The sequence below is a fragment of the Phyllostomus hastatus genome, unplaced genomic scaffold, assembly GCF_019186645.2.
Source record: "Phyllostomus hastatus isolate PE091 unplaced genomic scaffold, TTU_PhHast_1.1 phas_contig_40, whole genome shotgun sequence".
NCBI lineage: Eukaryota > Metazoa > Chordata > Mammalia > Chiroptera > Phyllostomidae > Phyllostomus > Phyllostomus hastatus.
This window is the reverse complement of record NW_025333872.1, coordinates 80,393,551-80,411,834: the sequence shown is the minus strand read 5'-3', so window position 1 is coordinate 80,411,834 and position 18,284 is coordinate 80,393,551. Positions and strand designations below refer to the sequence as shown.

Here is an 18,284-nt window from a genome sequence, read left to right as displayed (position 1 = left end):
ACCCACAACCAAAGGGCAGCATCCTGGCCAGCACAGGTGACCGTGTGTTTCCATCGCACTCACTAATCAAGAATGTGGATGCCATCCTTAAGGGTTCTTCAGATTAAAAAATAAACAAATAACAACAACAACAAAAACAGCCACTACCTCTCAACTGACAAGCAGCTGCTTGTTTTCACCACCAAGGGGAAAAAAATGGATCGTTTTTCCAGCCCAAGAAGAAACAGGTTTTTGAATGTAGGTCTCCCTTGCAAGCTAAACCCAAGCAGGAAAGAAGCAAATGATGCTTTCAGAAATTTCCAACCTCCTGACTCACTCAGATTTCAGTTACTTATTAGTCTCACAATCTTCTCACTCCCTTATCCCATTGCCTCACTGCGGCCTGGTTTCGCCTCGCTTCACAGACCCAATTTGAATTATATGAAGGAACATCCAATTCAAACGTAGGATTCAGCAAACGTTTTGAAAAGATGTTCTCAGTGCTTCCCACAGAACCTGCAGGATGGCAGAAATGGGACAGAAGACGGGGATGGTCCACAAGTTCACCTACCATGCACGTGGGTCTCAACAGCTGCGGGACTTGCCTCCAAGCCCCGGCCGGCCGAAGCAGCGGACAGCGCCCCCAGCGGCGGCTGAACTGGGTCGCACGGGAGGCAGCACTCAAATGCCTGAGAGAGGTCAAGCAGGGGGCACCGCCCAAGGAGGCATCCTACCTGGTGAAGACGCCAGGGATGGTGGGCAGCATGGTGCGCGTGCACAACCTCAAGACTTTCAACCAGAGGGAAAATCAAGCCTGAGATGTTTGGACACTACGTTGGCGAGTTCTCCATCACCTTCAGCAAGCCGGTGAAGCTCGGCCGCCCACTGCTCCTGTGGCATTCCCCTCAAGCAGTCAATAAAGACACAGACTAATCTTAAAACTTAAAAAATATGTATGGTCACAGCTATTAGGTGATCAGCTTCCTGAAGAGTCCGACATAAAATCTGCAGTTCCTCTCCTAGCATTAGCCTCTCCAGGTTTTCTGCTGCCTTTAGTAAGAAGCCCCCTGGGGCGTTTCCTTAGGGTTACCCATTTGTTGCGGAGGCTCAAGCCCTTCAGCCCTCCATGCCGATGTGAGTGTTGGTGGTGTTGTCAAGCCATTGCCCCCATCTGTAAAACGAATGTGTTGAGTCAGGCAATGTCTGAGGTCCTTCCTGCCCTAACCTGATGAGTGCTTTCTGAAATACAATACATGACCATACTAAGGCACATTTTCCATTTGGGGCTATTACAAAATAAAGCTGCTACTTCGTGCCAGGGATTGTACTAAGCACTTACATTACTTCACTTAAATCTTAATAATACCCATATCCACAGGTAGATGCTCTTTAATGGTTTCAGATGAGGAAAGTGAACATTAAAGAGCTTGAGCAGTAGAAATCTCCCTCAGCTGACCTTTATTTAGCCAATCCAGCAAATGCACTGACTCTTAATTTGTTTTGTAAAACTGCACTATGAAGAAGGACCTGAACCTTGAATGCTGGTAGCTGGTGGCCTCACTCTTGGGCAGCGTCCGTACCCGGTTTTCCCCAGCAAAGCTTGTGTGCTTACCAAAAGTTAACCGTGTTTGTTCCCAAACTTGTTTATGCCAGTTACACTTGCCACTGCAATAAAGAAATTTAACAAGAACAGTATATAAACCAATGAACTGTAATTGCAAAAAGGAAGCACAATTTCAATAACTCAGGAGAATGTTTTGGAAAGATAAGGCGAAGTTTACTCATATAAAAATATTGTTGACTTAAATGTAAGGAATAAAACAGTAAACAATTAGGGGGAAAAAATCCCAAAATCCTAGAAAGTTTTTATATGTATGTTGTTTCTCGTATGTCTTGAGTTCTCGTTAGAAAGAGAACCAAATGGAAAGTATTGTCAGAGAATGCATCACAGAGGGCACTTTGCAATAAAGGTACATGGTTCTACAACTGCAGGTATGGCACATTAAAACAAAAGGACCAAATCTGTCAAATATATGCATATTCCTGAGTTAAATAAAATGTTCATGGTATACAAATCATTCTGGGGTGATGGGGGATGTGTCCCAACAGATTCATTTGCATCTTGTAAAGTGTTGCCTAAATAGAATCATACAGTATGTACATGTTTTTTCCTGAGTCCTTTCACTTCAGCATCACTATTTTGAGAGTCATCCATGTTGTTGCCACTATCAATAGTTCGCTTTGTATTGCTGAGTGATATTCTACTGTAGAAATATCCCATATTTTGTCCAGCCATTGTCCTACTGATGGACGTTGACGTTGTTTCCATTTTGGGCTATTACAAGATAAGCTGCTGTAAACATTCATGAATGTCTTCCTCAGACATGCTTTCATTTTCCCCAAGTAAATACATGGAAGTGGAACAGCTGGGTCAGATAATGTGTATATGCTTAACTTTTTATGAAGCAGACAAACTGTTTCCCACTGGCAGTGTGTAAGTTTGTTACTTCACATCTCTGCCAGCAAGTGGTATTCCGTCTTTTGAATTTTAGTCATTCCAATAGGTGTGCAGTGGTATTGCACTGTGGTTTTAATCTACATTTCCCTAATATCTAATAATGTAGAATATCATGTTTATCTTCTTTTTTCCTTTGGTGAAGTAGCTGTTCAAATATTTTGCCCACTTTTTGTTCTCATGTTATAATCCAACGTATCCATCTTTAGATTTTACATTTAGATCTGCTATCTACTTTAACTTTTTGAAATATGGTGTGAGTTATAGACCCAGGTTAGATTGGTTGTTTTGGATTTTGCATATGGATATCAAATTGTCCCAACTCCATTTGTTTCTCTACCCTTTCTTCACTTAATTCTCATTACACCTTTGTCAAAAGTCAGTTGACCAGGCTGGTATGGCTCAGTGGATTGAGTGCCAGCCTGCAAAATCACAGGGTTGCCAGTGTGATTCCCAGTCAGGGCACATGCCTGGGTTGTGGGCCAGGTCTCCAGTAGGGGATGTGCAAGAAGCAACCCCACACTGATGTTTCTCTCCCTCTCTCCCTCCGTCCCTTCCCCTCTCTCTAAAAATAAAGTTTTAAAAAAATCAGTTGACCATATACGTGTGGATTTCTCGTCTCTCTGTTTTCACTGATGAACTTGTCTATTTCTATGCCAATTGTAGGCATCTACTTTTCAACCAACTTTTCTGATTTATCAACCAACTCCTGTCTAGGCTTGTCAGGAGACTTTTACTGTATTCCAGTAGCTAAGAAACTTGATGCAGCAGGAAGGGCAGGACAAGGTAGGAAAGACAAGTGGGCAGGTACAGAAAAGGTAAGGCAAAAGCATTACATGGGTAAAAGGATTAGAAGTTTTTAAAAATGCATTTTCCCAACTCAGCCATCACCAAAGGCCCCTACCCCCACCTAATATGACCCTAGCCTGTTTTGAAAGGTCGTGTCTATAGAATAAATGGCATTTATTAGGTCGTAATTCATGTGCGTTCTCATATATTATTCATCAAAGGCCTATGCTGCTGCAGTGTTTCGAGCAGTATGAGATAACCAAGGTTGCTACAACTCCTGCCAGAAATAAACTGACCTTTTCGATATCCTGTGCAGTCCTGTGGTGGGAAATGTTATGATCTCCATTAGGCTTTCTGAAATATTCACAACAGCCCCCAGGACTCCCACCACCTGCTCCCTGCCCAAACCACTCTCTTTTCAGAGCCATGGGTTTCTGGGGCCTCGAACAAACTCTACCTAGCTGCCTAGGGGCTTCACCTGGCTTCCTTCATCAACCGCTTGCTGTGTCATCAGAGCTTCAGGAAAATATGTGAATTGTTAATGTGATGAAAACAACAAGAAAGTGTAAAGCACTGATTGCCAGTCCCTGGTTTTGCAATAACCTGGAATATCACTGATTATTAGCTCAAAAGAGAGCCCCTGAAAATCAAGAAAAAAATATTCTATAAAAGAAACCTGTAACCAGCACTTTTCCCACTGAAGCTGTGTAGAATGCAAATAAACAATGATCAGGATTAGCAATTCAAAAAGTCTGGGATACCAGAGCCTCAGTCAAGAGAGTGGGAACTGAACATGAAATACACCAAGAGAAACTATTTGAAAAGTCAGTAGAAAGGAAAACCCTGCCCAAATTAGATAGATCAATGCTATCAAATATGACAGCTTGACATGTTTGAATCCAGAAACATTTCAAAGTCAGATCACATCCCGAAGTGAATAAAACGGATTCTTAGTGTAGACTGTTAAAACGTCACCTTGCACTCCCAGTTCTCCTTAAACAATGATCTACTTTAACAAAAGGGAACAGATGTCAAAAAATTACTGCATGAAAAATGAGGATAGAGGACACAATTATTGATTTTAAGTACTATTTTTCTTTTAGTTGCTTTGTTTTTCCTAAGGGAATGCTTTCAAATGTGCTTGCCACCCTTATGTAGAGGTCCCTGCAAGGGCTCTCGGAACTACCTCCATCACAGCACCTGTGCTGCAGTGCCGAGGGCTACCACACCTTTTCAATGTGCTATGTTGTCCAGACAAGCCTAGTCACCTCTCCACTAAAGAGAACGTACCCGTTCACTGATCTCATTTTGAGGACTACGAGAGGAAACCCAGACTTAATTCCCAGCTAGCCATTAACTACATGGAATTATTATTTAGATTTAAGTTCCCTGGGCCTCAGTTTCTCTTTAAAGTGAGTGCAAAATTCAATGAAATTTTAAAAACGTATCATTGTGAATATGATACAAAACCCGCAGTCTACGCTTTTCTGGAATAGCTGTGGGGTCCAATTGCCTGCCACCAGGAAGCATGACTCCCAATGCCACAGTTTGCTGAAAAGGAAAGGAATTGTTTATTTAAAAATTACACAAATTTAGAATGATGGCAGAATTCTGCCATTAAGTCCAACTCCCTTTAAAACAACCTCCCCCCCTCCCCCGCACACACACACAGCCCTGTCTCCCTTTGCCAAATCAGGCCATTTTCAGGAGGTGCCAGTCAGAGGCACTGTCTTTGAGAAAAACAGATCCGCGGCTCCGCACTGCAGGTCACAGTTCAGCATCCCAGGCATGTCCCATTAATCCGTGCTTGGCTGAGCAGAGTCCTCGATTCCCAGCACCATCATCCAAGTCCCCATGTTCCCCAGGTAGGTTTCTCGGGGTTCTCCTGTCTTTCTCCAGCTCTTAATACAAAACTGCACGGCACCTCCTTACGCACCAGACCTCGTGGCAGGCCAGAGGGGACCTTGGACACCCTTTCAAACTGCATGGCCGAATTGCCTCACCCCTGCCCGCCCTTAGTTTAAATCCTGACCTGGAGCCTCCTTTATGACCTTATCTCCAACTCCTCCCACAATGAGCTACAGCTGCCAATTCTCCTGTATTTACATCTTTGTGGCTGCCATCCCGTCAGCGCAAGAGCGACTCAGTGGTCCAGGGGTGCTGCCCCCCTGGCAACTCGGAGAGTCAGAATATATCCCGAAAGTCACACTCACCTTGCCCCAAGGCGGTAGCACAGCCATTATCTTGCCTTGACTGTGAAAAGTATCTTAAACTGCGTTGTCCGCTACCCCCATCTCCCAGCAAAGGGCTATGGGTGCTTTGGGAGCCCCTCAGTCTACACCCCGTTTCAAATACAAGAAAACTACAGCTATTGCTCTGAGTTCTGGCATCTCTAAATTCTGTGACTATTATGGCTATGCTTTTAGGGTTATGAGGCATGTAATTAGCTTGTTCTAAACCTGATTTTACGATATGATCTAAATTTCCAATCAGGTGTATCAGAACCACTTGGCATGGTGTCCATCCCCAGGAAACGGTGCTGTGGTGGCCGATCCCATTGGAACCCTGATAAATATGCGATCATGTTGTTCTACGAACTCCATAGGGCACAGTGCTTCATTTGTTTCTGCTTCTGCTGTCCTGAGGCCTACCAATACCAGGCCACGCTTATATAAATAATCACAATGCTAAAGGCTGCCATTAGAACAAAAAATATGCCTTAAAAATATATTATTTCAAACAGCACCCTACACAGAACTTCAGTATTTTCAAAGATATTTGACATTCATTAGATAAGATTGATCCCAGGTTGGAGAGCTTAGAGAACATGAAACAAAAGCTCAAGGCAAGCTTTTTCTTCCCAAGTTTAACTCTTTACTAGAGATACAGTGTAGTCTACATAATTAACAATCCAACTGCTGCCAAATTTAAGTCAAAACAACATAAGCAAGATTAAAGAAATAAAAACTACTAGGAACAAGTAAGATTTTTCTTCCATTAAACTTAATTCTTAACAATTACTACTTAACTGTATTTGTTTCTCTACTACAGTTAAGAACTGTACTTTCCTGATAATTGCAAAGGAATTTGGTTGACGTGAATTACAGTAGTAGAAATCACAATATCCCAAGTCCTTGACCTTTTAAAAAAAGTGAGATGTACGCCTCAGATGTCTGTAGTGAGTGAGGGGCAGAACAGGCTTCTGATCCACGGGCAGACTGGACTCCTTCCTCCCCCACATTTCCACATCTTAACCTGTGATTTCGATCCACTGGCTGAGAATTTCTGCAATGAAGAGCAACAACATGGATGAACCTAGATGACATTACAGAAGTGAAATAAGTCAGCCAGAGAAGGATAAATAATGTGTGATTTCATGTATGTGTGGAATCTAAAAAACAAAAAATAAAACAGAAACATACTCATAGATACAGAGAAAAGGCTGATGGTCACCAGAGAAGACAGGGTGGAAGAATGGTTGAAAGGAAAACAAACAAACAAACAAACAAACAAACAAAACTTTCTGAGCCCTGGCTGGATAGCACAGTTGGTTAGAGCATCGTCCTGATACACTCCACGGTTGCAGGTTTGATCCCTGATCATGACACATAAGAAGCAAACAATGAATCCATAAATAAGTGGAACAACAAATTGATGTTTCTCTCTAAAATCAATCAATAAAAATTTTTTAAGTTATTGAGTGTATATGTAGGCTTTAAAATATACTTGCTGAACGTTTCAAAAACTGATGAGGGCTCAAAAAAAAGAAAAGAAGGGGACAAGAGGATGTGAAAGATAAACTACACTTGATTAAAGTTCATAAAATCAACAAGCAGTTTAATTACAACTCAGTTTTCGTTTTCTTATAATGAAGAAGCATGTGATCAAATCTTTTCATTATAAAAATGTTTACACACCTAGGAACCAAAGAAAACATTTGTAGAATAGGATTATGTATCTATTTGATAGAATTCCCTATAACTAGAACAATACTTTTAGATTATTTGTAGGGAATCAACTGTTACCCAGAATGCTTATTTTGCTGCAAAGGGAGTTTACATGTGAAAAACCACTTTCAAACAGCAAAAAAAGTTCATTGTTTTTATTAACTGAAGTAGTGACTTTGAAATGGTTACCTGAATAGTGAACAAAACCTCAGAGTCTTCTCCAGTACGATTCCTGTCAACAACTCCAAGTTCAAAAAATAAAATGCCACACTGAAGAGAAAGTACAAGGCTAGTTTTCGAAATTTTATTATTTTTATTACATACAGTTCACAAACAGAAACCTTCTAACATCACACACAATTCCATAACCAAATGTGTCAATTTTATCAACATTCCTTAACTATTTACACTGTCTTCTCTCCACAAAAGTGCAATCCAAGATATCTTGACAAGAAATCTTTACTGACAAGGACATAGTTTGAGCTGGTTTTAAAAATGCCCACCTATTATGTTTTCTTTCAATGACCTGGAATAATACTAAAGTCAACAGGACACGGAGATGAGCTGGTTAGGCAGCATCCAGTCAGAGGAACCGAAACACTGAACAAGAGCCCTTTCCCCGCACTGCCCCCCCGAGCCTCCAGCTAAAATTCCTGGACAGCTGCCACCATGAGACTAAGGGGAGAGCGAAGGGCAGTCACTGACCCCGGCACATGAGAGCAGTCTGTATGTTAAAGCACTGGTCTTATAGGACAAAGTGAAAGATTTCAGCAGGTTAGTTCTGGTGGTCTGTTAGTTTTAGGATTTAAACACCTAAAAATATTCTTTTCTGATGAATTAATTTGCCCCAGATAGGAAAATACTTTTTATTCTGAAAATGAACTTCTTTTACAAAAACTACAAAACCAAGATTGAGGAAAGCTCCTTCTTAAGTAGAATGGGACAACTGGCCCCAATTGCCAACTCCGTGGCCAATGTCCATCTTCTAACGTATAAACCCAGTACCTTAACTGCTGCAGGTGCCACAAGAAAGTGGAGAACTGAGTTGGCCTGAAGAGAAGATGGAGAGACCATCAGAAAGCATCTTCTCACTAAACCAATGCAGATGATTTTATTTGTTCAACGTATATAACTCTTAAAAATAAATGATAAAAAAAGAATAGATAGAAAATAGCTTTGATATTTTAAGTCACTTATGAGTGGTTCATATTATTGAACACTATTCATCAGAAAACCAGAAAATGGATCTCTTAGGTGACTAATATCTCTTAATATTCAAACCACAACAAAAATAATCATCCTTTTTTGACACATTCCAATTTCCATCAAGGTATTCAGCGCAAAGTACTTTGAGGAAGCATGGGGAAAATATTAAGGTCAGCAGATTTCCAAAACAAGTTTTATTCTTTATATTATAGCATAATCAACTATATTTTATTCTCAAATCAACCAAATATTGCATGTTAAAAGAATGCATTGCCTTCAAGGCAAAGATATTCTTAGGTACGATACCTCTGCCTCTCCTTTCACATAATGCAGCATCAACAGAACCCTAACCTTATCACCAAAATAAAGGCCAAAAGTGAATTTTACCTAATTACAGTGAAACCTCATCTTACTTATTTTTTAGGGACTTGAAAACAACGAAAGGAGAAAACTAATGAATGCATCAGACACTACACTCACAGCCGCTTTAGAATGAGGAGCTTGCTGAGTGCGAATCTATACACAAACTTGAAGCTTGAGAAGAGCAATATAAGCAGGTTTCTCTACAGAAATGTAGGTGGGTTAAAAGAACAGCATTACAAACAGTTTACTATTCATTTTAAATCCAGAAGAAAAATGCAAATGGTGCTTGGAAGACAAGAAAAACTTTCGTACTGAGTACCTCAGAGAATCCACAGGGAAACAGTGAACTCACAATTACAGCTTGCATATTAAAGACAATTGTGCAAGGGTCACGGCCCACAGACCTCTCCCGGCTGCATCAAGTACTGTCGGACCAGTAACAATTTTCTGCTTCTTACTGGCATTGAGCATTTCCCCTATTGTGAAATATTTTTCAGATCAAACACCGAACTAGATGCCAAACTGAAAGATGAAGAATATTACTATACTGGTTCTTTTTAAGGCTGTGTTGTTTCAAACAAAACGTCAAATATTTCATGTAGAACTGAAACTCACTTGCATTAATGCCTAAACACTTCTGAGAGGAAAAGCAACTATTTTTCTGAGAGGGGAAAAATGGTATAAACCAAGTAAGTAACATAAACGTTCACATAACTCCAAAGCTGGCTTCCCATAAAATAATGATTATTTTAAGCATTCATTTAGCATGTATGCATATCATCTTTAAAATTATCAAATTCCTTTTTGAGCACTGATACTCCAATTTCAATTCTATAAGGGTGTACAGGGTATGTCTATTTAAATCACCCAGAGCTAATGAACAGAAACTGTATTCTGGAAAGCCCAAGGCTGTGAGGAGTTAGGTATAAATTATGATCTTTTCTCCCCAATGGTAAGGTATCACCGAGACCTTCTGAATGATCTATTTTAACATCAGTGATTTTCCAAAATGAAATACACTTAAAACAAATACTAAAATTATTTTCCTCATACTCTCACAAGTAATTTTTTTCCTTTCCTTCCTACGGTCAAATCTTTGATTTTGGAAACTCAGCATTAAGTAGGTACAAGGTAGCTTATGAAATTTGGGGATGGTAAGTATGGCCATGGTGGTTCTCAAACTCCCCAGTGAGAACTGGCCGTGAGATTTACCTGTAACAAGGGTCTGACGTGAATGGCACTTCGACAGTGCAACCTGTTGGAATTGGGGCCACCCAAACCATGTTATTCATGGATTCTCCTTAGGGGCTAATGGGACCAAATTCACACCACAGTTCCTGCCTTTTGCCCTCTTGAATCAGCGTGCACCATTCCCCAACTCATTTAGTATATTCTCTGTTTTAGGTCAGCTTACCTAAAAACACTTGCAATACCAGTAGCTTTCATATGTCTCATAATTTGGACACCATTTTCAGTATGAAAACTATTAAATCACAACAGCGATGGAAAAGCACTCGCATTCACCTCCAAACACTCCGTCGGTGAGTGTGAACCGCACGTCAAGGTGCGCTGCAGAGACAGGGCCCAGGTGGACTGACACACGGTCGACTCCAGGGCACACACTTGCTCTCACGTGCCGCATCTTTAAACTCGGATCTTTAAAACAGTTACCTTGTAATGAGTGTGCTCCCAACTCCCACCAGGCTCTTAGTTTACAACCACATAATCCCTTTCCTAAATTCACCCCGCCCCCCTCCTCACCTTGAAAGCTGCATGAGAGACTCTCTGTGGTGGTGAATCAATACCCGGAACTCAGAGGACCCCTCCCTGGGCTCTGGTCACGACCACAGACAAACCCTCCCGAGTCAGGAGAGAGCAAGGGCACCCCCATTTTAGTGGGGCGCACACACACAAAGGAGCCCTCCTTTACATTAGAAAAGTTAACGTCACAGAACGTTTGCCTAGAAAAGATATGTAATAAAGTAATATCAACAAAATAGCTATTACCAAAGCAAAGCTTTCATCAATAAGCTTCGAGAACTTTAAAGGAGGAAAATGGCTTCACAAAATGGTAGTCCAGGTTCCCACAGTGTGGACACTGCTGGACGTTGCTGTACTCGGAGAAGTACTGCATCCCGATCCGCACGTCGATCACGGGCTTCCCGCAGTGCTTGCAGTTCAGCCGCGCCTGTGGGGAGACACGCACAGGAAGCCATCACATGCTCCGCCTCCCAACACTGCCCAAGTCATCAGAGCCCAAATGCAAGGTTGTTAGAGCTGGGAAACTGATCCAGGGCTTAGTAAAGCACCCTTTTATTACCAACACAGGGTAGCAAAGCACAGGGCGTGCATAAGATGTAGGGTCCACTATTCATCATTAGCCTGAAGGTTAACTCCTGATTTCTTCCCCCATATGGAGCCCTGCTACTAGCTTCTACTCGCAGAGAGAGAAGGTACACTTGCACTGCCCTAAATTTCTCCACTGAAGTCCCCTTAACAACACGACATAACTTCCCTCCAGATTTCAAAAAGTGGCTGAGGCTGACTCCCCCCAGCAAACCTGTATAAACTTCTTTGAAGATTTAAGTTTATTTAAAAAACTTGTATACATTTTTCATTCTACCCCTCACTATATTTATGTGTTCTTTGTGTAAAAATAGAATTTCCCTAAAATGCTCAAGCAAAACGAACAGTCCAGGGAGCAGAGCTTCATGCATTGGGAGGTTCTGGAACCCTCTAGCACGGTGCATCTTGATTCATGCCCAGGCCTCTCTTTAAGGGCACGACAGGAGAGGCCTGCACCAACAGGTCTTCTGTGAGTAACCAGAAACAATAAATACAATGGATTCTCAATATGGATTCATTCCAAAAACATAACAGAAAAGTATAACCTCGTTTGCCCTCAAAACACTCCTGTGCGGTGAGAGGTTAGTATGTGAAGTTGTAGAGGATGAAACTCGGGCACACAGGGAAAAAGTAGCATGCTCAAGTCCACACTGTCAGTGAGTACAAAGCCTGAGTGAGATTCCAGCCCAAGCAGCTTATTCCAGAGCCCTCACTCCTAGCCTACCAGTCTGTGACCTGAGATAACCTCCCTTGTAACTGACTAGGATCTCTTTGAACAACATTGAAAGTAAGATTCTGAGCAAATATCTATCTTTAATTTGTTATACCTTTCTATAACTAATCATTGCTTACTTTTGGCTTAAAGTTTTATTGGAAGACTCGGCTTCATCCCTTAGTCACGTCTAACACATGTACCTTCACAATAAATATAGTTAACGAATATTTTTAAAGCCAAGCAACAATCAAGCATGTTTTCCATTTCTGTTGGCAAGGCGTGGAGAAAATAAAGGTCTGGGCTTAAATTGTTTTAAGGAGGACAGATACAGTAAGTGCCAGCAGGCTGGGCATGACAGGGTGCCCCAAGCTCTTCTCTCCAAGGTAAGGAGACAATCCCACTGCCTTTCGTGCTGAACCAGAACAAACACCAGCCTGGGAGTCACAGGTTTCAGCTGTGGCTCTGACACATTCATGCAAAACGTTCTAACTTTCTAAGCCTCCACTGTATGTGGAAAACAAGGAGTCTGGACAAGATCACCCAGGTCCTTCCGAGTGCTAACAGTCTAGAGTTACAGACCCAAACATTCTTTCATTTCCTCGTTTCTCTAAAAGACAACCTTCCTGGAGTGTGTGTGAAGAGAGAAAAGCTACTTCCTTTTGTTTGTCTCACCTCATGGGCTGGCATTAAAGCACAGTGTTATAAAATGCTACAGTGAATAACTAAAAGACTATGATATCTCATTTCCAAGGCCAAGTTTTAAGATGGAAATGTGGCCCATGTATTAGAATAGTGTACAAGTGGTCAGTCCTATCTGGAATCCAATGACAGGCTATGGATGGCCATTTAGGTCTGTCACGGCTATATTTCACTTTTAAGATCACTATTACAGACAAAGTACAGCTGAAATACCAACTCTGCCAACATTTAATTCAACCAACACTGGGTATCTTCTGAATAAACTGTGAATAGTAAGGATATCCTCTTTACAAAAATCAAACCATAATGCCAAAGATGCAAAACTATGTAGTACATCAAGGAAGTGTTCATCACTTTATTAAAAGCTAGGCTTGGCTACTGAAGAGCAAAGGAAAATCTCTCTCTTATCCATAGGATCAAGGAATTGCATAACAAGTGCCTGCTTTTCCCAAGCATTTGAAAATATGAGTAAACCAATGCATGTCCAAGGGTTCTGTCATCTCCTGTGTTTCTATGAACTTCTTTAACTTGCATGTTAATATTTCCCCCTTTTCCTGGTGACAGCTGGATTTCAGATGCTCTCTTAGCAGTGCTCAGTGCTTGCTCCCAGCAGTGCTTTAAGGGTTGCAAATCTTTCACATCAGCCTCAAACACCGTGCAAGGCGGGCAATTCCTGGGTAACTTATACTGTCCCACAGGAAGGAAACCAAAAGGAAATCTTGTCTACTAAAGAAAGTGAAGCTTTCTGCCTCCTTCTAAGTAATAACTTTTGCTGATTAGAAATAGGTATATGTTAACCAGATAAAATATTAGAAAATAAAAGTAAGCAAAGAGAAAACTAAAGAACCACTCAGCATCCCACACCCAGAAACTACCTATATGGTACGTTTTTCATGTATCATACCAAATCCCTTTTCATGTTCACTTTTTACAAATGGAAGCATTTATAATCTATGTATATGCCATTTATAATCATATTTTTTACTAGAAATATTCCCACAATATCCCTTTTCACGACTGCATAGTCGTCCAGGAACAGCTGCACCACGCTGTAGTCGACCAACCACCACCGGCGGACTGTGGAGGGGGTCCCATGAACACTCACTACTAAAGCCCCTTCCCCATGCCCTCTGCCTCCCCTGCCCCAACTGCAATGCTCATTCTAGCTCCTCTACATTGGCCTGGGGTTCGAAGAAGCCTGACATCACCCCCTGCTCATTCTGTGGGGCCAATACCAACCTGACAGCACGGAGAGGCAGCCAGGATGTCGTAGGTGTACATGGTGCCCAGCTGGTGCCAGCTGCCGTCCCATCGAGACTTACACTTGATGCAGATGATCTTGTGAACCCCTTCCAGGCAGTCCACGCACACGGCGTACAGGTGCATGAGCCTCCCTGTGCACAGAAGACACAGTGCTGAGAGTGGCTGTCGAGGAAATCACCCTTTGTCTCCAAAGGAGATTAAAAATTGGCTCATCCATCAATTGTAAACACACATTTTATCATTTGGATAATATAAAGAGCAAAACAGATATCACATATCCCCAAGTTGTCCTTTTAGAATAACGATAAGTTGCAACTATTATCAATGAAACATGTACTTCAAGTTCAATCTTATTAAATAGTGCTTTAACTCCCTTTCCCAAAAAGTGCTGCTAGGTCTAAAATTTGGACGTCCAAACTCAAATGACCAAGCCTCAGGTGCTCAAAACAGCCTGTGACTATGCAGGACCTTCTGCTCAGAAGCCTACGTGTGGCACACAGAACCTGAGCCAGCAATCCTGGACCGTATTCATGGGATCTCTCACCTATTAACAAGCCCCGTGAGAAAACCAGAAGTCTGTCCTAGTATCGGTAGCCCAGAATTATACCACAGCCCAAAGTACTATGTTAATTGCCCTTGTCTTGAAAATTGCTCAGCCATCACGACATCTAATGTAGAAACCAGAATTATATCTCACTTGTAAGTGGCATTTCAAAAGGAGTTCAATGTCCTATTATTTACTGGGCTCTTGGAAGTCATATCCCCATTCCTCCATTATTTATCAACATCTAAGGAAAAAATGCCACCCGGCCTGTATGGGAAGGTTAGGGTTCGCATCACGGAGGAGTCAGATGTTCAGGTCTGCCTGGACAGTGTGGAACGGCAACACTGCTGCTCTCCACGCGGGGAGCAGGAAGCTGCACTCTGCTGAAAACTACTATCAGGAGCACACCCCCCCCTCCCCCGCCCCGCCGTGTAGCTTCCTATTCAAAACAGGCTGCTCGCGGCCATCAGCCAGACCACAGCCCTTCTCCTTCTCCTCTCGGTGCTTAGGACCAGCATGCTCCTCACACGGGAGAAGGGCAAGCAGTACTTCAGAGACACCTTCTACAGCACGTTCTCTCCCTCTTCGAGGACGAGGGTTACTACGCACCCTTTGTAGGCTCAGAGTCGAGCACAGTGTCTGCAATGTGAAAAGCACTCTGTAATTGTATGTTGGATGAATGGAGGGGCATGTTAATAGCCAAAGACTATATAACCTTGGGAGCCATTACTGTCAAAAACAGAAGGGTGACGAGAGCTTCTTGCAGTACGTCCACCTCTGCCCTCGGGCACTGACAACGAAGAGGTCTCACCCACCACGCCCACTCACAGTGGCCCGGGGACAGTTCAGGATGTCAATTCAAGAATCCAGAAAACACTTTATTTCCAGTCTCCCTCCTGGATTTACTCACCACAATTCCCAAATATTCCGACACCCAGGCAGCTGCTAGGAAATGTCAGGGCAGGAAGAGACGCAGAGGTCGGGTGCCATTACCACCCGACGAAGCCGACGGAACGTGTACTGAGGGCTCACGAGGGTCTGGCACTGTGCTCTGAGGCTACATGAAGCGCTTCCCTTAACCCACACAGCAACACTATGAAGGAGGTATTTTTGTTATTCCCACGTCAGGTAGAAGGAAGTGAAACCCAGAGAGGCTTCAAGTCTCACCTGCCTCGCCGCTAACCTCCAGACAAACTCATGGCCACTCCTGGTGTGGACTGAGTCTCTAGATTTGTTTCAGTCACTATTATACATTGTCCTAAATACAGAGAGGTTTAAGTTTCTGAGCTCTAGGGTTGTGAGATCAAACAAAAAGCAGATCCTGAAAGAACAGACACCTGTGGTTCCAAGTGGGAACAGAGTACAATAAAAACCTCCTAAGTAGATCAATGTTAATAAATCATTAAAATCAAACACAAACATCTTATCAGAGGAAGAGCCAGAGAACAGAGGCTGGAGCGGGAGACTGGGGCCGGCAGTGAGGGTAAAGGGAACGGCGAGGGAGTGAGAGTCCACCCGGGCCCGCCCTGGAAGCGAGAAGTTGTTGAAGCAGCACATAAGCAACTGCAGCCTGGAGTCTGTGGCCCGGAAGGTGGCCTTTTCTATCCGAGCTGAACATGCTCTAAGGCCTCTGTGAAGGAAGAAGTAGTCTACACTAGCTTGCTACATAAAAAGGGTTGCATGGACCTGTCGGAGACGCGACAATAAAAACCCTGGCACATGCCGAAGCCCCATAAAGAACTTGGCAAAGCTCTTTATCACGGCTTGGAAGTGCACCTACAACCTGCTCTCCGTCTGCCCTACTCATTCTCCACGCTAGAACCTCTGCTCAACCACAGGTTCTCGGCAGTTCTCTATCTCCCGACTTTTTAAACTACTCTTCCCTTGCACACTGTCCCCTTTCCTCTTACTAACACACACCTGGTGTGGCTAGAACCTCAACCTAAATATGTGCCTTCAGACTGCCTCTGACTGCCCAGGCCAACTGGCCCCTTCCTCCTTGGAAATTATAGGACCCCTACTGTATATAGTATCCAGGTGTCACAGGGTCCCCTGGTGGCACTAGGGTCGTATGCCTGGGAGCTAGCTACATTTTTATAAAGCATCACACATCCTAAATTCTAAGCTAATGAAAGGCAAGGAATGATAATACCCAGCACATGAAATCTGTAAGTTTCAGGTTGGAACCCACTGGTTGATGAGTGGGTTAAATGAAGAAAAAAAAAGTGTGCATTCATGAGTATAAAAAGAACAACACTATTCTCACCTACCCTCTAACCTTGTACCCTTCAAGTATCTTCATAAAGAACATTTACAGTCTAAAAATGGTGAACTAAAGGTATTTCAACTTACTACTCTCTAAAATTATCCCCAAATAGCACAAAGCACAAGAAAAAAACACAAACTCCACATTCCATGAAACTAAGAGGTCCCTCAAACCTGAAGCAGACAGAATATGAGATCAAAAACTGGATGGCCCAGGCTGGTGTGGCTCAGTGGACTGAGCGCCAGGCTGGGGCCCGAGAGGTTGCCGGTCGGATTCTTGGCCGGGGCACATGCCTGGGTTGCGGGCCAGGTCCGCAGTTGGGGCTGTGAGAGAGGCAACCGATCGATGTTTCTCTTGCACATTATTGTTTCTCTCCTTCTCTTTCCCCTTCCTTTCCCCTCTCTTTAAAAATAAATAAATAAAATCTACTTTAAAAAAAGAAACTAATGGAGGAAGGGTGAACGCTCTACCCCTCAAACTGGACATCCAGCACAGAAGAGAGTGGGAAGGGGTGCTGGGAGGGAGACAGCGGGGTAGTACACAAGCAACCACGCACTCTACGCAAAGTTCTCCACCAAGAAGCAGAGTCTACTCAATCATCCCCTGAGTCTGGGCTAGGCTTAAACGTACTTTGAGGAACAAAATGTGACAGAAGCGATGTTACTCAGGTGCGAGCTTAAGTCTCTTGGACCTGAAGGAGTCCACGGGAGAGACTCGGCCTCCTGAACGGTGTCCTGAGAATGCCACGTGAAGCCCGGGCCAGCCTGGGAGGTGACAGAAAGAGAGACCCAGGACGAGCAATTCTAGAGGGGGCTCCTGAGGCCAACTCGCTGGCCCATGCCAGGCGAGAGACAGAGTCCGTCCCACCCAGTCAATCCAGAGAGCTGCCAGGAATTATAAACCCTCACTGCTCTAAACCACTATGTTGTGGAGTGGTGTGCCTGGTAACAAAGGCTAAACAAGACACGGGGGATGAGGTGAAACACTGAAAAATGAGTAAGACCACTCCCTGCCACTTCAGCTCTCTTTCCCTGACGAGAAAGAGAAGAAATTGCATCCATGAAACACACAAGAATAGGACATTATTAAAAAGAGCTCTTGGAAATAATAAATATGAGAAAAAAATCTTTAGGTAAAGAGACTGGAATATAAAGTCAAGAAAATCTTCCAGAAAGCAGAATTAAAATAAAGAGATAAACAATAGGGCCAAAATATATAATAAAAACCAAAAGTAAATTTCCCTAAACTTAAAACCATAAGTTTACAAAGTCAAAAAGCCAAGAAAGCACACTGTACAATGAATGAACAAAATAATAATGAAGACCCGTATCCGGGTGAGGTTTCAGAACACTGGGGAGAAAGAGACACGGGGAGGGGATGAAGGAGCAGGAATAACAGCAGACGTCTCAGTCACCACACCAGGAGACAGGAGATGGTGAAGAAATGCCTTAGACACTCTAAGGGGAAAATAACTGTAACTCGGAAGACCATACCCATCCAAATAGCGGCCACGTGTGACGGCAGACTCAAGACATCCTCAGACTTTCTAAGTCTTAAAACACCTACTTACATACCCCCTTCCTCAGAAAGCTCCTAGGGGGCACTGAACAAGTTCAGGGAACCAATCAAGGAAAAAGAAAACGTGGGGCCTA

At 43.0% G+C, this 18,284-nt stretch overlaps 1 protein-coding gene across 2 annotated transcripts in view; it reads right to left on the bottom strand.

The window, feature by feature from the left end:
* Positions 1-4,934: 4,934 nt before the first annotated feature.
* HECA (hdc homolog, cell cycle regulator) overlaps positions 4,935-18,284 on the bottom strand; it is a 45,385-nt gene continuing 32,035 nt past the window's right edge. Inside the window, exons 3-5 of one of the 2 annotated variants that reach the window (XM_045843766.1) lie at positions 13,799-13,953; positions 10,807-10,987; positions 4,935-6,568 (exon numbers count right to left, since the gene is read on the bottom strand). In XM_045843766.1, coding sequence (XP_045699722.1) covers positions 10,823-10,987; positions 13,799-13,953 — 320 coding nt within the window. In that variant the 3' untranslated portion in view covers positions 4,935-6,568; positions 10,807-10,822. Of the gene's footprint in view, positions 6,569-7,512; positions 10,988-13,798; positions 13,954-18,284 lie in introns of those variants that run through there. The other variant, XM_045843765.1, reaches the window with a different exon arrangement.